Here is a 23,899-nt window from a genome sequence, read left to right as displayed (position 1 = left end):
AACCATCCCAAAGATATCAGTCATCTGAGTAGGGCATTGTACTTCACAGAGTTAGAGAAAAGTCAATAAAGAAGAACTGAAATTATTTTCTCACAACAACATACATTCCTGATGTTAACATGACAACATTTCCCCCTGAATATAATTACCTCAGTTTCTCCAGTTTACAGTTTGGATCCTCTAGTATCTCAGTGAGTTTCTTCACTCCTGAGTCTCCAGGGTCGTTTCCTCTCAGATCCAGATCTGTCAGGTGTGATGAGGGGTTTGATTTCAGAGCTGAAGCCAGAGCTTCATATCCTTCCTCCTTTATACTGCAGTCTGAAAGTCTAAAAGACAAATCAAAAGATCAACATTCCTGAAAGAGTATAACTGTCACGGTAAGGAGGCCCCCTACTGGCTGCCTCTGTCTTTTTAATGTGTTTAAACCTGATCCTATAGTTTTTTTACTATTAACAAATGTTTTCAGTTACACAGGGACAGATAATACAATACCTAAATATTTGCGTGTCAAACCCTACACGTCACATTAGCTACCATGTATGGCAATCAAAATACAACCGTCAGTGCAGATGGACGATAGCGATATTCATTCATCCACTACTTTTTAATGTCATGCGGTCTACCCACACTTCCTTCACAATCGACCGGTCAGCCCTGCTCTACCAAATGGTACCAGCTGTCTTGTACACCAGAACACTTACTAACAATTCAGTACCGGCATTTTGGAAAGAGCTGCTTATAAAGGGTCGAGCAGGTGTAGCTCGTTTGGCTGATTAGCCCATTGGCTCCCTCTGGTGGCCGGAGGAGGTGTGGTGCTGCTGCCAATACTTACACAGGTTGCAATATTTACATTGAGTCCAAGTTTAATTTATGCATTAAAAGGATGATGCATGACAGTTACTGCAAACCTTCACCCAAACAGCTAGTGATTAATATGTAATGTAGCTGGCTTTATCCAGCACATATCCAGCAATATAATAATCATCCAAATTTAGTTAAGCAGGAACAAATAAATGAATATAAAGAAAATAAATCTAGTAATTAATATATTAAGGTAAAAATGCTTATTTGAGCCTTTTATTCTTGTATTTCATTTCCACTGCACTTCCACATGGGGGCATGAATGTACAGGCTGATTGATTTCAAAGGTCTGTTATAATTTGGTACAATGGACCCCCTCCTGGTTTATGCTGACTGAAATCTTAGGTTGCACCACTTTATAAGGTGTATCCACTGTAAAGTCTAGCACTACTATTAAGTCAAGCCTTATTGTATCCGGTGCCAAACACATTGCAATATTTTTTAAGCAGTGGAGAGAACACATTGTCTCTCTGTTTATTATTTTTATTTATCATCCTTTTATAACCTATTACTTTATTCACTTTACAGTCTTAACTGATAATAAGATTAAAACAATTATATCCAACAACAATAATTTAGCAACTACAGGTGAAATCTACATAATGGTAAAGAAACTCACTTGAGTATCTTCAGTGTGCAGTTTGAATTTCTCAGTCCCTCAGATAGCTGTTCCACTCCTGAATCCTGTAGGGGATTGTTGCTCATGTCCAAGTCAATCAGCTTGGAGGATTCTGAGGTGAGAACTGGGAGCAGAGTTGAACAGCTTCTCTCTGTCAGATTACACTTACAGAACCTAATATGGGGACATACGTCAAAGGTTTAGAACATTTTAGGTCTGTCATACTGAACAAAGACAGCAGTGTTCTTTCATTAAAACTATATTTGGAATAACGAAGGACCTTCAGTCCAGAAGTTATTTCAATTACTGTATCTCTTTTGTCACAAACTGAATGTCACAAATCTTTTCTCACAAAGATTCACTCTAATAGCCTTCACTAATCCCAATAACTATTATTATGTTCTTCAGCAGGAGGTCATGTGTTTTCACACACTTCATAAACCACTTGAGGAAACAGGTCAAAAAGGTTCCTGCCTTGCTGCATTAAAATAACAACAACAATAATAATAATAATAATTATTATTATTATTAATATGTAAAATACTTTGTGAACTACGTTTAAGAAAACATCCCTACTAATGAACTGCATGGAGAATATGGGTTTACTTACAGAGCTGTTTTAGCAAGCTGGACCACTGGCTTCAGTCTCCAAAGACACTCGTCAGATTTGATAAACTTTTGTAAGTCAAACTCATCCAGATCCTCTTCAGATGTCATCAACACAAAGACCAGAGCTGACCACTGCGCAGGTGAGAGTTCAGCTTCAGAGAGACGTCCTGAGTTCAGCTGATTCTGGATCTCTCTCAACAGAGAATCATCATTCAGCTCATTCAGACAGTAGAACAGGTTGATTGATCTTTCTGGTGATGAATTTTGTTCAAACTTCAACTTTATGTAGTCAACAATGTCCTGTTTGTTGTGGGAGCTACTTCCTGTCAGCAGACCTCGTAAAAGTGGCTGATTGGATTGCAGTGAGAGACCCAGAAGGAAACGGAGGAACAGATCGAGGTGTCCATTGTCACTCTCCAGAGCTTTGTCCACTGCCATCTTGAGCATATCTGTCATGGCTTCATTTTCATTTTTCTTCAGGGTGTCTTTTCGATCAAGAACATTCTTCTCGTCATTGCTGAGACAAATATATGCATATAAACTGGACAGAAACTCTTGAAGACTTAGATGCAGAAAGCAGTACACAGATCCCAGAAACATGCCAGACTCCTCTTTGAAGATCTGTGTGCAAAGCCCAGAGTAAAGTGATGCATCAGTGAGATCAATGCCACACTCTCTCAGATCCTCTCCATAGAAGATCAGGTTGCTTTTTTCTAGCTGATGGAAAGCCAGTTTTCCCAGTGATAAAATGCCTTCCTTATCCCACTGAACATCCACACCAGAGTCCTCACCATACTTCCGTTTCGTCTGTATGGTCTGAAAGATCAGAAAGTGTATGTACATTTGTGTGAGAGTCTTTGGTGTATTTTCTCTCTCCTTTGTCTCATTTCCTTTCAAAATATTTTCCAGTACAGTGGCGGAAATCCAGCAGAACACAGGGATATGACACATGATATGGAGGCTTCTTGATGCTTTAATGTGGCTGATAATTTTGTTAGCCAAATCCTCATCATTGAATCTCTTCCTGAAGTACTCTTGCTTCTGTGAGTCAGTGAACCCTCGTACCTCTGACACTCGGTCAACACACTCAGGAGAAATCTTGTTTGAGGCTGCTGGTCTGGTCGTTATCCAAATGAGAGCAGAAGGAAGTAGATTCCCCTTGATAAGATTCGTCAGCAAAATATCGAGTGAAGCCTTTTTTGATACATCACACCAGGTCTCATTGGACTGGAATTTCAGTGGAAGTCGACACTCATCCAGACCATCAAAGATGAACAAAACTTTGTGCTTTTCAGACAATTTCAGCCCATGTGTCTCTGGGAAGTACTGATTGAGAATGTCCATCAAACTGTGCTTTCCCTCCTTCAAGTTCAGCTCACGGAACGGAAGTGGAAATATGAACTTGATGTCCTGATTTATCTTTCCTTCAGCCCAGTCCAGAATGAATTTCTGCACAGACACAGATTTCCCAATCCCAGCAACTCCCTTTGTCAACACAGTTCTGTGTTTGTCTTGTCCTGATGATTGCTTAAATAAGTCGCAGCATTTGATTGGTGTCTCTGGAACGTCTTCTCTCCTGGACGTCGCCTCGATCTGTCTGACCTCATGCTCCCTGTTCACCTCTGCACTTCCACCTTCTGTGATGTAGAGTTCTGTGTAGATCTTCTCCAGACTTGTGTCTTCACCTTGCTTTGCTATTCCTTCAAATACACGATGGGACTTCCTCCTCAAATTAGATTTCAGCTCACACTGACGAATCAAAATCAGTTCATCTAAGAAAAGGGTTAAAGCAGAAAATCCTTCCACATATGTACATTTACATTTACGGTATTTAGCAGACGCTCTTATCCAGAGCGACTGCTCTGGACATATGTAGATAACTACAATGTTAAATAAAATGGGTATGATACCCATTGCACCTTAATGTGAGCTAAGACTTGAATTAGAAATCAAACAAACTAAAATCATATTAAATATTGAATTTTATAATATGGACTTTGGCGATAATCAAGCCATTTAAGGCAAGATCAGTACTCAATCACCAATATAGTTTGTACACTATATGTGAACATCTTGACCAGATGCCTATGAAAATAAAATAGATAACAGTAGACAGTAGCAAGGCAGAACTTGTAGACCTAACTGGCCTCAGGTTTGTAGGGTTTGCTTTTGTACATCATGTTTCTGAGCACTTTGAGTTGAATGTATGAATGAAAGGTGTTACAATGCATAAAAATAGATATTTGTATAGTAGAATAATAGTAGATAGTAGATAACAGTAGATATTTTGAATAATAGAAACTGTGTTTTTTCAGGAAAGCTCTTACTTGTCTCCAGAGTGTCAGCCATGTCGTTTCGGCCCACCTTCTTCAGGAAGTACAGGGTGACATTAAGAGCTCCAACTCTGGCACTCAACTGGTCATCCTTCATCTCCTCACTGGATTCTGACTCACCTTCCAGTAGACGTTTCTCAAACCGCTTCAGCTCTTTTACCATAAATGAGGTGATTTTTTCCAGAACATTCTTAAAACAAAATGCCAGCAGAACAATAAATCAGACTGGCATATGAGTCATTTTGTGACTGATGCTACATTTCATAACATGTTTATTCTCAGAATGAGTTTACAAAATAGTAGTATTAGTCTTAAATTATCATTAGAGCTAATATAAATTTACCAAAAGTAACTGTAATAATACAAAAGCATTGCTGACCAACTCTGTTTTCTTTATTCAGTGCATGTGTGATTATTCTGACCACTAACATCTATCAGTTGATGGTGCTTAATTAACCATCTCAAGTAATGGAGGAATCTAGACTACTGTCTGATCCCCAAATGACTTCTAACTAGCTTGTGAAGGTGGTCACACACACTGAAACAAAAGCGATCAATTTGCTCTTGTTAAAACTGGCAGTGGAACCAGCAGACCGGCTGACACACACACGCACGCACGCACGCACACACACACACACACACACACACACACACACACACACACACACACACACACACACACACACACACACACACACACAGCACAAGAGGATAGAGTTAGAGACAGGAGGAGAGTGATCAGTCCACTGAAGTCACGCTGTGGCCATAACTGCAGATATCTGTTGAATCATCAGAGAAAAATTGTGTTTAAATGAGTGTAAATGTGTGTAAATGAGTGAATGAGTGACAATGAGGGAATAACGTTATGTAACGAATGCTGACTAGGAAGGGGAAGCTAGCCTACAAAAGTGGCGCTACTCACCTAAGATAGTTTTTGATTTGCCTGATGTTTTATGTTATGATATTGTCATATGCACAAATAGAAACAGTGTTTCCCTATCCAATTATAAATAAAGTAAAACATGATAACTGTGCGTGTTCATAAATGACTGAGGTCAGACAAAACCCAAAAGGTTTCTCCTCTCTTTCTTTGTCTCAGTGATCAGTTTTCTCTGTCCTTCCCCGTCTTGCCCACCTGTATATTTCTTTCTTTTCGCAGGTTCTCTCTACTTCTCCATCTCACCTATCAGTTTCTCTATATTTTTATTTTTGTCATTTCACTAGGTTACATGTTACGTCTTCCAGTGGCTCAAAAAGGGGGTATGCAGCGCATGCGACGCATATCTTACGTTCGCCACTCACCCCCCCCAGTCAACAACTTTCGTTCGGGGGGCGCCGATAGTATGTTTGCATACACCTGAGAAAGTAAGTAATTGCAACCCTGACGTCTTCCACAAACTCCCATCCGGTCTCACTTTGTTCCGTGATACACTGTGAAACTCCTTTGCCAAATGTAACAATTAAAATAAGCTCTAAATAAATTACTTCCTCTTGTATATTGTTGAAATGCATCTCCTTTACTTATAAAACCAACTTCTTTGGTCTACATTGTATTGCATGTACAGTTTTTACACTATTAAGTGTTATTTGCACTTTATGTAGGAAGGAGTTCGCTTATCACAGGAGCACTTCCACCCTTCGTTACCACCTCAACGCAAAACATTTTGGGGCTAACGCGCAGGTCAGTAATGATCACTTAGCTGCTAAATGTATTCCTAGTACGAGCAAACAGTGTCGCCAGTCAACACTCGACCACATGTCGGGGTTCAAATTAAGAAACAAAATGTCAAAGTCCACGTCAGACAAACTGACCAATTCACTGGCAAGATGGATTGCTGTGGACTGTAGACAGCTCTCTGTGGTCGGAGGCTTAAGTAAGACGTGGCAAGTATGAACGTTCGCGCGAGGTGGGCGGAGTCGCGCACTACGGTCACTCGTGAAAGTATAATCCAGGCTTTACAAGAAGTGCTGCAAATTGTGTCAGCTGATGCAAGTTACGAACTGCCGTCCAGAAAGACAATGTCGAAGAAAAATCAGCAGCTGTATGATGAGAAAAGGGAAGTAAAACAGGTTATTGTGAAGAGCGCCACAAATGTGGCTCTGACTGGGGATCACTGGACCTCAGTTAGCAACAAGAATTATCTTGGTGTGACAGCTCATATTATAGATGATGAATGGAAGATCCAGTCATTTGCTTTGAGCATGCAGAAGACCACTTCTAGGCACTATGGAGATGCCTGTAGCAGAGGCCTGGGAAATTAAATAAAGTCTACCTAAAATGGTATTAAAAAACCTCTTCTGATGTACTTCAGTTATATATCCTGAGCAAAACTCCCAAAATTAAACATTTTTGGTCGGAATTTCCAGTGTTGGTCTGTGTAGTAGACTGGTGGAAAAATAAACAAGATGTTGAAGTTTATGATTATGTTCATTGATTCATTCATCATTCAAACTTAAATTAATATTACTCATGTTAAATACTGAAATGCGATTAATTTCGATTAATTAATTACAAAGCTTCTAATTAATTCGATAAAAAATTTTAATCGTGTCCCACCCCTAATACATAGCAAAATTTTAGTTAGCATCTGTTCCTGGGGTAGACCACAACATAGCCTAAATTTGCAGCCCTGTTACTGCATACCAACTTAGATCTAATAAAAAAAACTGCTTCCATATCGGAGCTTGACAAATCAAACTTTTTGATAGTCTATAACATGTAGCTAATAAATATATGACTAAAAATGATCAAATTGAAGATCAAATTTTCAGAAGTGACCACCCCTGAAATGTACCAAAATCCTGGAATGTCTCTGGTATAGCCAAACTCACATGCCATTGGTCCATATGTCTATTTCGACGTGTGACCACTACCGTTAGAACTGTAAAAGCTGTGCCGGTAAACCAGAAATTGCTCAACAAGATTTTACAGTGTTGTTTCTGTTTTGGTATCAGTTTCGGGTCCACAAGAGACATAATTTCGGTCAGGATCCGGACAGAGGTCCGTCTATTAGTGACCTGTGATTTAGAGTTACCACTCAACCTAACACACACACGTCTCTGGACTGTGGGAGGAAACCGGAGTACCTGGAGAAAACCCACACAGGCACAGGGAGAACATGCAAACTCCTCACAGAGCAGACCAGACCGAGAATCAAACCCAGACCACCTGTGAGGTGACGGCGCTAACCGCCACACCACCATGCCACTTGAGTTGTTCTTTAGTTAAGAATTAAAGTTTGTGATTCTGGTTTAATTTAAATTTGAGACTGATTTTAGGTAATGAGACTGATTAATAATTGAGGTAAAGTAAATTATATCTACTTTAAAGGATTAGTAGGTCAAATCCCTACAGTGGGTAGAGAGTGTAGAAGCCCTAATAAAGTGGCACATGCTAGATGTTTCTTATAAAGTAAGTGTAGAAGGTGTTTGGCTATTCTTGCTCTCTGTAGATCTCTCATGAGTTTATGACTGAACAGATTAAACACATAATTAATTACATGTGTGGGATAGTATGTGATCCTCAATGTCTGTCATGTACCCTGACTTAGAAACACTACAAACATCACTGAGTGGATACAAGTGTAACAGGTTTATAGGGGAAGTTCCTGTGTGACACTGAACGCCCTGTAGGGGCGCTGTAGAGAGCTCTGGGTGGTTGGAAAAGAACAGAAGAGGTGCTCATGTTCATATCTGTGTTCACATGAACTCCTTATACAAGCAATTTACACATTGTGACAAACCCTTAAGAAGCTCATTACACAAGTGACACATTAAGTGGACTATTGACCTCATTAAGAATTTACACCACTTACAGAAAAAACACTGGAGACTTCAGGACCTCTGAAACTCCTGCAGGACTGACTACAGGGAATCTGACAGTTGGATGGAGAGATGTCCTGTGAAGCTCTGTAATCAAATTACGAGATTACAATACAATAATGTAAACAAATTCTACTAAGATTACAATACAGATTTGTAGCCATAGCAATTGTTTCATTTATGAGATTAGACCGAGCAAGAGGATGAGAAATTAATACCTGTCCTGCAAGACTGGTTCTCCTCTGAAGTTGAGAGGGGGTTTCATTGACCCATCACTCTTCATGGACACACCGCTGGGTTGAGGGGAGTTTGATCTTGCAGCAGATCCACTAGAAACAAAGACAAACTGATGTCCATCTACACACACATTCTGAGTCCATGACTCAGTAAATGGTGTAAAAATGAGATGATGGCATGGGTGGAGCTGTTATGACCACTGTATAACATTCATGAGGCAATGAGAACTATAAATTAGTCCACATATATGACTGCAGCTCCCTGCGTAGTTGGGGCAACTACACGGTTTGAGTTTGGGCCTTCTGGATGAACACGTCTCTCACTGCTTGATTGTCTGTGTCCACCAATGCTTATATTGTATGTGCTATGGGGATTCTTAGTGTGCTCACAGACTTGTCTTGACTGTTGTCCAGTTTACAACCATTTTAAATAATAATAATAATAATAATCATCATCATAATAATCATAATAATAATAGGTTTATTTTATATACTGCCTTTTTATAGAGCCATGGGCGTGTTACATGATCATAATCATATATAAGAGGGGAAAGTTAGTGAGCATTAGTGAGAGTGGAAGTATTGAGAGAGAAGAAAATAAAGGTCTTCAGCTGAGCTTTGAAGAAGCTATGAAAAGATATCATTTGTAGTGTTGCAAGTTCATGTACACTACAATATCATTTGTAGTGTTGCAAGTTCATGTACATGTAGAGCATATAGAGCTAAAAGTATTGGTTGTAATCGGCAGGTAGATCAACGGGGCGATTGCTGCCGGTCTCATGATATTTTTCTGCTCTTTTGTTTCTTGTGCAGGTATGCAATGTGCTCTGTAATGGTTATTGTTTTATTATTTTTATAATGTGTATTTAGCAGTAGCATTAGCCCTTGCTTTGTGCGCACTCTCTTTTGTTTTATATGCTGATGCGCGAGGTAGATCAGCGGGGCGATTGTCGCCGGTCTCATTATATTTTTCTGCTCTTCTGTATCTTGTGCAGAATAAACAGATGCAGATTCCGTCGTGGTCCTGTAATATCTCTTTAAACACAACGCAGAGTCGGGCTAAGAAAATTGGCCTGGTTACATATACACCCTCCATCATCCATCCTTGTTCTGTCTACACCCTCCATCATCCATCCTTGTTCTGTCTACACCCTCCCTCATCCACCCTTGTTCTGTCTACACCAGAGATGGGCACTCGAGTTTGGGACTCATACTTGAGTCGCACTTAAGTCGCATATACAGTGACTTCAGACTCGACTTAGACTTGCATTCAAAAGACTTCCAACTCGACATGGACTCATGATTTGAGACTCGTGAACAATCTTTTATTTGTAATGTTCTTTTGTGTTTCATTTGACGATCTCTTCTCCGCCTGTCTGTATGCTTTTCACTTCCCTCTGACGTAACATTTTCGGTGCGCGGACCCTCGCACCGGTCACGACACGTCAAGTATAAAGCTAGTGCGCACAAATGCGCGCGCCGCAAACCATCATGATCATGGCAGCACCGGTGAGGACGCTCGCTTCTGTTCCACCATTCATAATAAGTTTTGGGTACAAAAACTTCAGACAAGTAGCTAATAGAAGAGCAGCAAACTGGAGCGTGTGTGGCATAAAAATACAGGACGCTGGTTCCACCACATCTAATTTTATTCACCACCTGAAAACTCACCTGGAAACATTAGTCACTGCCTGAAAGGTTATTAGCATCTGCTACAAACAAGCTTAGCATCAGTTAGTGTGTTACTTATAACAACCTAATGTTTACCCAGTTAGTGTGTTACTATAACAACCTAATGTTTACCCAGTTAGTGTGTTACTATAACAACCTAATGTTTACCCAGTTAGTTTGGTATTGACTTGCCACCAGTGCACCAGTAGAGGTGTTCAGTCATGGAGGCCTCATAATGCGCCCTCACCGAGCCAGGCTAGGTGCAAGTACCCTGTCAATCCTGATCTTTTTTAAATGTAATGCGTTGCGTAAACATTTTCCTTGTGTTGGACACTGAAAGACACCTTGAAGTACAAATAGATTGTGTTTGATCCAGTTCATTAGGAGACAAAAAGTTGTTGCTGCAGGGCTTTTTATGTCAGAATCATTATTATTGTAAAATTTGAATTCTGTTTAAAATTTTTATTTTATAATCACTAATTTGGTTGCTATTTTCTTTATATGCAGACTATATATATATATATAGTTTAAAAAATGTGATTGTTAGAAAGATTTAGATTTTTTTTTTATTTCACAGCTGTCCTTTATCTTTTAGAACAAAACATAGCATGTTCTACTGAAAGAAGAGGAAATTGTAACCAGAAAAATATCAGTTTTGGAAGGAAAATACTTTTTGGAGAAAAATACAGATACAAAATGTATCTGGAAAACATTTGTGTGTGTACGCACTTTTTTAATTGTATTTTTTCATTTACCAGTTTAAGCTATTATACATCAGAAGTGTCATAACCATGAACAAAATTTTGATTTCATAGGTGGAGGGGACACAAGTGGCTTGAGAAACTTTTTAACCGTAAAAACTGCAGGGGACCAAAACCGGCTTTTGAAAAAGTGCAGGGGACATTGGAAGCACTTTGCATTGTGGTAAATGTAGTGTCTAGTAGTGGGGTAGAACTGGAGTTGCTATATAACGAAAAATACCTCTGGGGTCAGAGACTTTTCCAATAAAGCTCCCACACTATGGAATAACCTCCCTCTCAATGTTGGAGAAACACAGTCTCATAATTTAACGTTAGGCTGAAAACCCCATTTGTACAGGCAGGCACTTTATTTTTAAAAACGTCTTTTTGGAAACGTCTGACAGTGCTGGAAGATTATCGTAGGTTGCTGATGGTCGCAGAGACTAAATTGGCTGTCATGTATCAAGATACATACATGTCTAAAGAACACAGATTTAACTCATGATCAGAGAAGACTTTCATGATCTGTGATTATCATCTGCACTAGCACAATTGTAGTGATGATCATATAGTGTATACATGGCTTTGGTCAGACTAGTATCAAACACTGGTGTGTATGGAGACAGAAGTGATATGTCCTATCAAGCTAATGTGAATTAGCATGTACTCACTGCATTACAGTGGTATGTAGGTCTCTGAGGATGAGATTAGAGTGAGTAAGAGGATGAGAAATGAATACCTCTCCTGCAAGACTGGTTCTCCTCTGAAGTTGAGATGTTTGTCCATTGACCCATCACTCTTCATGGACACACAGCTTGGTTGAGGGGAGTTTGGTCTTGCAGCAGATCCACTAGAAACAAAGACAAACTGATGTCCATCTACACACACATTCTGAGTCCATGACTCAGTAAATGGTGTAAAAATGAGATGATGGCATGGGTGGAGCTGTTATGACCACTGTATAACATTCATGAGGCAATGAGAACTATAAATTAGTCCACATATATGACTGCAGCTCCCTGCGTAGTTGGGGCAGCTACACGGTTTGAGTTTGGGCCTTCTGGATGAACACGTCTCTCACTGCTTGATTGTCTGTGTCCACCAATGCTTATATTGTATGTGCTATGGGGATTCTTAGTGTGCTCACAGACTTGTCTTGACTGTTGTCCAGTTTACAACCATTTTTAATAATAATAATAATAATAATAATAATAATAATAATAATCATCATCATAATAATCATAATAATAATAGGTTTATTTTATATACTGCCTTTTTATAGAGCCATGGGCGTGTTACATGATCATAATCATATATAAGAGGGGAAAGTTAGTGAGCATTAGTGAGAGTGGAAGTATTGAGAGAGAAGAAAATAAAGGTCTTCAGCTGAGCTTTGAAGAAGGGCAGTCATGGCCTGGTGGTTAGGGAACTGGTCTTGTGACTGGAGGGTCATGGGTTTGATTCCCAGAGCTGAGGCCATGAATGAGGTACCCCTGAGCAAGGCCCTTAACCCTCAATTGCTCAGTTGTATGAAAAAAAAAAAGATAAAATGTAAGTCGCTCTGGATAAGGGCGTCTGCCAAAATGCCATAAACATAAGAAGTAGGGCTGACCGATTCATTGCATTTGCAATAATCTCGCGATATTTTAAAACGCGATTCTCTAAACGCACAGGCTGCAATTTAAACTGGTCACGTGACTTGGGAGCGAGCCGAGCCGAGGACGAACGGAGCAAACCTGAGCAGGAGGCAGGGAGGTGGAGAAGTGAAGTTAACACAGCGCACTTTAACTTGTTGCACAAAGACGTCAGGCTCGACAGAAGCTGACACAACTGAAAGTCTAATACCAAAGAGGGGCAGCACATAAGTTGTGTGGAATTACGTTGGCTTTAAAAAAGATGCTGCTCAACGTCAGTTACTGTGTAAAACGTGCCTTGCTACTGTCGCTACGACGCGAGGAAACACTACAAACCTTCTTCAGCATTTAAACAAAACACCACAAAGCCTCGTATGATATTTGTAAGGCTAAAATGCCAACGACCAGTGCTGCGTCTTCAAATACGCCAAAGTGTTTCTCTGCGCTTATACAGCCTTAGTATGCGGTGAGCAGCAAAATACCGTAAAATCACGCATATAGGCGCAATAAGATTTAAAGCGCGGATGAATCGCAAAAGCGCGGAAAGCTTGACCGGTCCAGCAGACAGGGTTCACTGACCGAACCGTTTGAAAGTGTAACTCCTGAAAAAACACGCTGAAATAACTCGGGCAGTAACGGAGTTCATAGTGAAAGACATGATGCCCGTTAATATTAGTGAACAAGCCCGGCTTCATGGCTTTGTTAAACACACTGGATATGCGCTACCAAATGCCCTCACGCACATATTTTAGCCAAGTTGCTATACCTGCAGGGTTGCCAACTCTCACGCATTGAGCGTCTTAGACTAAAAAGTTACAGGCGATTTCGCCGCAAGGTGACAGATTTTCATGCCTGCATCCAGTTCACTAAAATTTTAAAAAGCTCGCGCTGGTGAAGTGTGTTAAATATTAACTGCCATGCTTAATGTAGTTATTATACAGTGTAAACTTGCAATATCTGCAGACAATTTAGCAATTAATTATAACCTTTGTATAAACTTTTATGGTAAAACTTAGTTTACATGCTACTGTGAAACAGAACCACCGCGTTCCACCATGTTTGAAAACACTGGGAGGCTGGTGGAGTGGGCGTGGCTTGGTCCCAGAGGCGGTCTCAGCTCTGTGTCAGTCCGGAATCAGTGACCAATGGAGATTGCAGAGGAACGCCTTCATCTAAGACCCTCCCACACGTGAAATGTGTTCCAAAAGTCAGAAGCAAAAAACGAAGCAGAAGCAAAGAGAGATTCCAGAAGCAAAAAACCTTACTGGGAAAATCCAAAAAAACAAAAACAATGGAACCAAAAACTTGTCAAAATGCAAACGAAAATAAGTTTCAAATAACCAATTATATAAAAAATATATACTTTTGATATATTTTTTTCTGTTTTGCATTTATAACATATACTTTATGCCAGGGGTCTCCAACCTTTTTGGAACTGGGAGCTACTTCTTGGATACCAGTTATTGCGGAGGGCTACCAGATGAGCGGGGGGGGGGGGGGGGGGTGGTTGGCGACGAACGAAAGTTGCGTGTGCGAGTGTCAGTTGCTAAGCGGGAAGACCACTAGCAACCGCGGACAATCTATAATAGTAGCAAAAACATAAACGATGCAGCGCTTTGGTGCATTGCACTATAGTGAGCTATTTTTAAAACAAGCCCGCGGGCGACTCATGACGTGGGTGACCCCTGGTTTATTCAATATTGACGGCAGCCTAACTTTTTGATTGACAGCTAATTGAGCAATAGAACACGAGAGGGAGTGTGCTATCGTGAATATATGTACATGCCGTTACTTGACAACGCGTCCGCGGAGTGATACAGAGAATGAGAATACCGTGCTGTTATCACACATATCTGCAGGGTTAGAACACTTCTCAACCAGTCGGAATGTGAACTAACTGTTGTATAATTGGCGAATAATCATTTAGTGTTAGAAGGGGAGGGACAACTGTGAATTTTGATTGGACATAAATTTAAGTAGATTTCTCGATGGGACCAATTAGGTTTACAAATTTATATGTAATTCATATATGTAATTCATTATATGCCCTTTGGCGAGCTACTTGGAAAGGGGTGGCGAGCTACTGGTAGCTCGCGAGCGACGTGTTGGAGACCCCTGCTTTATGCTCTTGGATTTACTTTTGCGGAACTATTGAAACAAAAATCACACCATATTACTGTTTCCAGATTACATCTAGAGAGTAGATGTTTGATTTTTGACAATCTCCTCAGCTGAAAAAAGCAAGCTTTAACCACAGCGTTTACCTGGGCATCCAACTTTAACATAGGATCCATTTTTACACCCAAATTTGTCACAATGTGTTTTTCAAACGATGCCAGAGAGGAGAGGTCAACACAAGGAATGCTGCTTGTATCACTAGGTCTAAACAACATGATTTCTGTTTTTTTCTCATTCAAACTGAGAAAATTTATTGACATCCATCCTCTGACGTCCATAAGGTAGTCAAGGAGAGGCTGGGCCGAATGTGAACCAGTACATTTCAATTGGAAGTAGATTTGACAGTTGTCTGCATAACAATGAAAAGGAATACCATACTTCCGAAAAATTGTTCCAAGTGGCAGCATATATATGGAGAACAGGAGAGGTCCCAAAACGAAACCCTGCGGAACACCCCAAGGGAGGTCAACTGAGTCTGACTCAGTCACCAATGCTTACACAGAACCTTCTATCAGAAAGGTATGATTTGAACCACCTGAGCACTACACCTGTAACACCCGCACTTTGCTCCAGCCTAGAGATGAGTATCTCATGGTCCACTGTATCAAAAGCAGCTGTCAAATCTAATAGCACCAGTACCACACAGTCACCAGAGTCAGTTGCCAGCAAGATGTCGTTAAAAACCCTTAGCAGGGCAGACTCTGTGCTGTGGTGGGTTTTGAAACCAGACTGAAACACCTCCATAATTGCATGCTCATCAAGGAAGGACTTCAGTTGAGCAAAAACAATCTTTTCCATGATTTTTGACACAAAAGGAAGTTTAGAGACCGGCCTAAAATTTGATAACACAGTCGAATCTAGGCCCGGTTTCTTCAACAAAGGCTGCACCACAGCATATTTAAAACTATTTGGCACCACACCAAAGGTCAAACTACTATTAATCATTTTAAGGATAAATGAACCAATAGTAGGAAAGGCTTCTTTAACAAGCCAAGAAGGGGCAACATCCAAAGGGGAGCCTGTTGGCTTTAAACTGATAACCAGCTGTTCTAAAAAAGATTGTGAAACTGGCTCAAAGTGGTCAAAACTAACAGTACAGGATCTTGGACTAGATGGATCATGGACAGGTGAAGAAATTGAAGCCCTAGTGCGTATTATCTTATCCAGAAAGAAGTGAAGGAATCTGTCACGTTTCTCTGGATGTCTCCAGATGGCACGGTTCTTGAGCATTTAATACTGAGCTCAGAGTGTTAAAAAGCACTCGGGGATTTTGAGAGTTTGAAACAATGATATTGGAAAGAAATTTCGACCAAGACGCTTTGACAGTCTTTTGATAAAATTGCAATTTTTCTCTCAATATCTCCAGATGAACAATTAATCTCTACTTTTTCCACCTCCGTTCAGCTTTCCTGCACTCCCATCTGATGTTATGGGTATGTTCATTTAACCAAGGCTCTGATCTGGGCTTTACACGCTTGGTTTTAAATGGAGCTACAGAGTCCAGAACAGTTCGACAAAGTGAATTAAAATGAATGGTCAGATCCTCTGTACTAGCGGCCATAGAAACGTTTGAGTTTAGTTTGTGATTAAAAAACAGCGGAAAAATGAACAGCAGTGGAGGGTTTAAAAGCACAGAAGCGCCGTACAGGAGCGCATTTTTTAACAGGTTGACCATGATTAATAAAATCAAATAATACAGGCATATGATCTGAGAACACTGCATCACCAACTTTCACATTCTGGACAGATAAAGCAGAGGATAAAACGAGATCCAGTGTGTGGGACCATTTACAAATTGGATCAAGTTAAAAGAGTCCACCAAGTCTAAAAAATCCTTCACCAGAGGCTTCTCGGGGCAACAAACGTGAATATTAAAGTCCCCAACCATTAAAAGTTGGTCATATTTAGGCATGATCTCAGCCAATAGATCTGAGAAGTCACTTATAAAGTTTTAATTATATTTTGGTGGACGATAAACCACCGCACAGAGAAGTGCAGGAGAGTGACCCAGCTCAAAGAGGCTCAGTTCAAAACTAGAGTATGAGACTGCTGGTGACAACTGCTTACAGTCAAAGTTTGATTTAAAAACGGACACTAAACCTCCGCCTCGACCCGAGAGCCTCGGAAAATTGAAGTAAGTACAGTCAGGCGGCAGCAGTTCAGTAAAAGTACTAGACTCACCGGGAGACAGCCAGGTTTCAGTCACAAACAGAAAATCCAGATCGTGAGAGGTAACAAAATCCCTTAAAATAAACGTTTTGTTCGTTAAGGATCTGGCGTTCACCACACCCATTTTAAAAGGATCCAGAACCACAGTTGCAAGCGAAGCGCGCTTCAGGTGCAGTAGGTTCTGAAAGTTCACGCCTCGCTGCCGCCTGCGTAGAATGTACGAGCGCGGGGTTAGAAAAACTTGATCCGAGCCAACAACCGGTACAAACCAGGATTTGACGGGATCCAAAGTATGCCACAATGCATGAGAGTGTAAATCAGGATCATTATGCGCTCGAAACGCCCTGGAAGCGGCCAAATAGCCTTTAAGCTTCACCAGCCGCCCACCGCGTTTACCCCGGCGTCTGTGACGCCTCCTCCGGCGAGGTAGATCCGGAGGACGGTAGAGACAAACCGGGACTCCCGACAAGAGCGGAGGTAAATAGTCCTGTTCTTGATGGTGGTACTGCCCGAGGTTTTGGGCATACACACGAAGCTTCAGTAGTGTTTGACGATCATATACAAGTAGCGACTTGACATTTTCTAAAACACAAAGGAGTAGCACAAACAACAGAATAAGGAGCGACCGATGGCGTCCCGTACACAGAGGCGCCATCACCACTTGTACACAGGTTAGTGATTGCAAGGTGTTACCTGGACAGAGTGTAGCTAAACAGCATAGGATGGTGATATGTAGGATGGTTTTGAAGGTGAAGAAGAGGAAGAGAGTGAGAGCAGAACTTAAGATCAGGTGGTGGAAGTTAAAGGATGAGGACTGTGGTGTAAAATTCAGGGATGAGGTGAGGCAGGTACTGGGTAATGGTGGTGGTGTTCTGGATACCTGGGATGAGACTTCATATGCAGTGAGGGATGTGGCTAGGAAGGTACTTGGTGTGACCTCAGGACAGAGGAAGATAGACACGAAGTCGTGGTGGTATAATAAGGAAGTTCAGGAAAGTTTAAGAGGAAAGCGGTTGACTAAAAAGAATTGAGATTTTCAGCGAGATGAAGAAAGTAGACAGAGGTACAAGGAGATGTGTCATAAGGCAAAAAGAGCCGTGGCAGAAGCTAAAGAGAAGGCATATAGCAAGCTGTATGAGAAGTTGGACACTAAGGAAGGGGAAAAGGATCTATACAGATTGGCCAGACAGAGAAACCGTGATGGGCAGGATGTGCAGCAGGTTAGGATGATAAAAGATAAAGGTGGTAGGTAGTGTGTTGTCTGGTGAGGAGAGTGTCTTGGGAAGGTGGAAGGAGTATTTTGAGGAACTGATGAATCAAGAGAATGAAAGGGAAAGAAGGTTAGAAGAGGTAGAGGTTGTGAATCAGGAAGTGCCTCAGGTGAGCAAGGAGGAAGTAAGGGCTGCAATTCGGAGAATGAAGTGTGGTAAGGCAGTTGGACCAGATGATACTCCAGTGGAGGCATGGAAATGTTTTGGAGAGACAGCAGTGGAGTTTTTGACTGGGTTATTTACCAGAATCTTGGAAGGTCAGAAGATGCCTGAGGAGTGGAGACGAAGCATAATGGTGCCGATTTTCAAGAATAAGGGCGACGTTCATGGCTGTAGTAATTACAGGGGAATCAATCAATCAATCAAATTTTATTTATATAGAGCTTTTTACAACAGTTGTCACAAAGCAGCTTTACAAGTGCCGAGTCCTAGCCCCCAGTGAGCAAGCCAAGGGCGACAGTGGCAAGGAAAAACTCCCTAGTTTTTAAGGAATAAAGTTGATCAGTCACAGCCTGAAAATCTGAGAAAGAGTAGTGGAAGCTAGGCTTAGAGGAGAGGTAGAGATCTGTGAGCAGCAGTATGGTTTCATGCCAGCTAAGTGCACCACAGATGCTATGTATGCTTTGAGAGTGTTAATGGAGAAGTATAGGGAAAGACAGAAGGAGTTACATTGTGTGTTTGTTGACTTGGAGAAAGCTTATGATAGAGTACCGAGACAGGAGCTGTGGTATTGTATGAGGAAGTCAGGAGTAGCAGAAAAGTATGTGAGGGTGGTGCAGAATATGTATGAGAACAGAGTGACAGCAGTGAGATGTGCGGTAGGAATGACAGATGGGTTTAAAGTGGGGGTAGGACTACATCAGGGATCAGCCCAGAGTCCCTTCTTGTTCGCAATTGTCATGGACAGACTGACGGACGAGGTTAGGCAGGAGTCCCGTTGGACTATGAGGTTTGCTGATGACATGGTGATCTGTAGTGAGAGTAGGGAGCAGGTGGAGGTGAGCTTGGAAAGATGGAGATATGCTTTGGAGAGCAGGAGAATGTTTTACTCCTGCTCACTTTCAGAGTACATGTGTGTGAATGAGAGGGCAGACGGTGGACAGGTCCAGTTACAAGGAGTTGATTTGGTGAAGGTTGATGAGTTTACCTACTTAGGGTCGAGGGTACAGAGTAATGGAGGAAGTGAAAGAGAGGTAAAGAAGAGAGTGCAGGCAGGGTGGATGGCATAAAGCAGTGGGCAGTCATGGCCTGGTGGTTAGGGAACTGGTCTTGTGACCGGAGGGTCGTGGGTTTGATCCCCAGACCAGGCCGTGACTGAGGTGCCCCTGAGCGAGGCCCTTAACCCTCAATTGCTCACTTGTATAAAAATGAGATTAAAATGTAAGTCGCTCTGGATAAGGGCGTCTGCCAAATGCCGTAAATGTAAATTTAAATGTAAATAAAGTGTCTGGGGTGATCTGTGATAGAAGAGTGTCGGCTAGAATGAAAGGAAATATCTATAGGAAAGTAGTGAGACCTGCTATGTTGTATGGACTGGAGACAATGGCACTGACAAAGAGACAGGTGAGGGAGATGGAGGTGTCTGAGATGAAGATGTTGAGATTCTGAAGATCAAGATGTTGAGATTTGGAGTGACGAGGAAGGATAGGATCAGAAATGAGTTTATTAGAGGATCAGCACATGTAGCATGTTTTGGAGATAAAGTTAGAGAAGTGAGATTGAGATGGTTTGGACATGTACAGAGGAGGGAGGAGAGGTATATTGGTAGGAGGGTCTTGAGGATGGAACTTCCAGGCAAGAGGAATAGAGATAGACCTAAGAGGAGGTTTATGGATGCAGTGGTAGAGGATATGAGGGTGGTTGGTGTGTCAGTGGAGGACACTCAGGACAGGGCCAGATGGAGGAGTTTGATCTGCTGTGGCGACCCCTAAATGGGAATAGCCAAAAGAAGAATAAGAAGCTGAGCTTTGAAGAAGAGTGAACAGAGGAAGGTAGAGAGTTCCAGAGAGTGGGGGCAGCTACACTGAAAGATTTAAGATCTGCCCCTCATAGTGGGAACAGCAACAGATCTGCCCCCCATAGTGGAAACAGCAACACTGAAAGATCTGCCCCCCACAGTGGGAAGTCCTTGTATTGGGAGGGTTAGTAGACCTGAGTTAGAGGACCTGAGCTGACGTGATGGAACGTGATGGTGCAACAGGTTAGAGAAGTAAACAGGTGCGAGGCCATGGAGGGCTTTAAAAGTCATTAACAGGATTTGTAACGGATGCGTTCTGAGACCAGAAGCCAGTGTGGTTGATGGTGTCACGTGTGTTTACGTTGCTTACGTTTATTCATCTGCATCTGTGGATCTCCGTGGGTGCGGTTGTGTCAGAGTTCATCAGTCTCACCTGTGGCTCGTCTCGTCAACACGTGGGGCTGATGTAGTTCGTCTATTTAATGTGCGCTCCCGTGCTCGTCTTTGTCTGAGTCATTCATGGTCATATGTGTAAGTGTTATACGTGTGCTGTCTGCGCTATCTTTTGTATTAAAATAAAGTTCGTCGGTGTTAGAAGAGTGGACTCGTGCCTCGTCCTTCTCGTCGCACCGAGCGTGACAGATGGAGGATAGAAGTGATGTGTTCAGATTTATTTGGGGACATAAGAACTCATGAGAATTTTGGATGTACTGAAGAGGGCGAAGTGTTTTTGCAGGTAGACCATAGAGCAGTGAGTTACAATAATATAATCTAGTGTGATGAAAGTGTAGCCCGAGCAGGAATACAGATTTTAAATGCACACTATTTGAATCAGTTTACTTGCACTGTTTCAATGAGTATATTTAGATACTGTCTCTTTAAGAACGAGTAAGCGGGAGAGATCGATTGGGGATGCTGGGGGATCGATTGGAAATTCTGGGAGTGAGAGAGGAGAAAAAAAGAGTGGATTTGAGCGGAGGGTAGACGTTTTTTGGGGGGAAGGGATCAAATCTAGCCTCGAGATATATTTTTCTCAGGTTGGCGCAGTTCTATGTTTTAATAAATGTTTGAGTACTCGACAAACAACTGTGTTTGGCCGCGTACTGGAGTGGCGAGACGAGTTAGCTGAGTCGTTGGGACGTCGTTCAAGGTCAGATAGGCCCCACGGCGACCGGGACAGCAGTGTGGGCCCTCTGACGAAGATTTCCCCGTTCTGGCTGTGCTGCTGAACAAGGAGAGACTTACGAAGGGGTTAGCAACATAACCACACCGCTCCCGAGCATCATTCAGGCCTGCAACTTTTTTTGTTTGAGTGTGCGCGCAGTTGTATGGTTCTGTGTATGTATACGAGGGGGGTCCTGAAATAATTGGGTTAGTGGCTGTTAAAGTTGGGGTTTTACGGGTGTGTATGGGTTTTGTACTGACGGGGTGAACCGGTTTCGGTTAAATTGTTAGGGGTAAGCATTTACATGTGTACGGTTGTGTTTCGCATTCTGGAACGGTGCATTTTGGGGTTTCATTTATATTGTGCGTTGTACTGCTACTGTGACTGGTGTTTTCCAAAAGATAGAATACGAGTGTTTGATGACAACGCAGTAAACCCAACATTTTCATTTCATGTGCGTGTCTGGTTTAGCTTATTTCTATTAGGGTTAAGTAATTCACTCTAATTCACTTCATCTTAACATTCTCAAACAAACTTCGAAGACACCGAACCCTAGCCTCACCCTCTATATTTATAACATATTGTTAGGTAGGGGGCACGAGTGCTACATAAAATGGAGGCACCGCTGGGATTTTAAAATCGGATTACTGTAAAGTAGTAGCATAAAATAGTGTAACAGAGCCAGACACCTTAGTTTAGTTAAGCGTTAAAAATACTTCTAGAACGGTCCATAAACAGTATTGAAAACAGTCAGAATCAAGTTTTGAGTCTTAGTCACAACTAGTCAGTTTTAAAATAATCTAACTCCCTATTGTCTGACAAAGCTAGTCATAGCCCAGAGCATGGCACAACTTCACCATTGGTGTAAGGGGGAAGGGATCAACCCTGATAATGCATTATTAGTGAAAGACATTCCTGATGACACTGAGGTGAGCTTCATTGAAGAGACCCTGGAGTCTGTAAAAGCACTGGGACGAGTCAGAGTGCGAGGCAGGATGTATGACCCCCAGCTGGAGAGTCTAACAGTCTTGTGTGAATGCCGTGAAAAAGTGAATGTCAAGACACTGCCACCAGAGGTGCTGCCTTCAAACACTGAAAAGCCTTGGAGATTGGTTGGGGCCTCAGCTGAGCAGATAACTGAGCGAAATAAACCAGATGAGAACCCTGTTTGGAGCCAGGCAGAACTAGCTCAGGCATGTGCACCGGATGCCATCATTCGGGCGGTTGGAGAATTGATGGAAAAGCAAGGTAGGTTCATAGGCGAGAGCAGTGCATATAGGAGGTTACGTACATTCTCTGGAGTGGTGCCTACTCCCCTGGGTGAAGAACAACTGGACAGCTGGCTAGAGCAAGCCCGCCTTATGGTCGAGACCAGTGAAAGGCCAGATAAAGAGAAGCGAATGCGAATTTTGGAGAGTCTGAAAGGTCCCGCATCTGAAATTGCACAGGCTGTTCGTTTCAACGACCCAGATGCCACCCCCCAGGAGTATATTGATGCCCTTGAGAATGCTTTTGACACACCGGAAACCGGGGAGGAGCTTTACTTTGCATTCCGTCACCTCTGCCAGAAACCAAGGGAGAAACTCTCTGAGTTTCTAAGACGCATTGAGAGGGCTCTCAACAGAGTGGTACAGAGGGGTGGTCTCCCAGCCCCCGCTGCTAATGGAGCTCGGCTAGAACAGCTCATTAAAGGTGCAACCACATCTGACTTGATGTTTCTGAATCTGAGACTAAGGGAAAGGAGGAACAGCCCACCTAACTTCTTACAACTGCTGAGCGAAATCCGTTCCGAAGAGGGGTATGAAGCTTCGCGGCACAAGCTGAGCTCAGCGATGACATCTGTCCAGGTCAAGAGTGCAGTAGCATGTACAGATGAGATGCAAGGTCTCCAAGATGAGATAAGAGAGCTGAGACAACAAGTTAGTGACTATGCTCCTTTGCAACCAATACAAACATTAGCTGCTGATATGCAATTGCCCCTTAGTTCTAGTTCTGAATCCTCATGGGATGACAAAAATGTAAATGCACTGAAAAAGGAAGTAAGGAAACTACGAAAACAGATCAAAGTAATGACTGTCAAGCCATCCACTGAGAGGTCTGTACACAAACCACCGTCCTCCAAGTTCAACCAGTCAAGCTCACTCTCACCTCGAAGCCACAGTGACTTTTTCTGCTACCGTTGTGGTGAGGATGGGCACATATCAGCCAAGTGCCAAGCCCCAGAAGACCCCCAGAGGGTAATTCAGAAATTCATACGTGCACGGCATGCAGCAAAAGATGGAAAGAGGGAATCAGCTGTTCAATCTGAGGATGACTCCCTCAAGGTCTATGTAAATCAAGGGGTGGTAAAGGGAGAGGCGAAGTGTATACCTGGAGGGTTAGTAGGGCCCCCGTCGTTGGTACAGGTGAAGGTTGGTGGAAGACAGTGTACTGCTCTCATCGATAGCGGCTCTCAAGTGACGATTGTCTTTGAAAGCTGGTATACACAGCATCTAGCGCATAAGCCCCTTCATCCATTAAGTGGCTTGTTCATTTGGGGATTGAGTGGCTCTGAGGAGAGTTATCCATACAGAGGCTACATTCAAGTTGAATTAGAACTCCCAAGGAATGTGTGTGGCACTAAAGGGCCCATCA

At 42.2% G+C, this 23,899-nt stretch overlaps 1 protein-coding gene across 1 annotated transcript; it reads right to left on the bottom strand.

Annotated features, from left to right (window-relative positions):
- Positions 1 to 2,086: 2,086 nt before the first annotated feature.
- On the bottom strand, positions 2,087 to 8,329 carry LOC143474467 (NLR family CARD domain-containing protein 3-like). Its single transcript, XM_076971933.1, has 3 exons — positions 8,238 to 8,329; positions 4,417 to 4,612; positions 2,087 to 3,861 (listed from the first exon to the last, which is right to left on the bottom strand). Exons 2-3 carry the CDS (start codon positions 4,583 to 4,585, stop codon positions 2,087 to 2,089), a joined length of 1,944 nt encoding a protein of 647 aa, XP_076828048.1. The 5' UTR covers positions 4,586 to 4,612; positions 8,238 to 8,329.
- Between the last annotated feature and the right edge of the window lie 15,570 nt (positions 8,330 to 23,899).

This window comes from Brachyhypopomus gauderio, chromosome 14 (genome assembly GCF_052324685.1).
Source record: "Brachyhypopomus gauderio isolate BG-103 chromosome 14, BGAUD_0.2, whole genome shotgun sequence".
Classification (NCBI taxonomy): domain Eukaryota; kingdom Metazoa; phylum Chordata; class Actinopteri; order Gymnotiformes; family Hypopomidae; genus Brachyhypopomus; species Brachyhypopomus gauderio.
The sequence above is the reverse complement of the archived record's forward strand: the minus strand, read 5'-3'. Positions and strand labels throughout refer to the sequence as shown.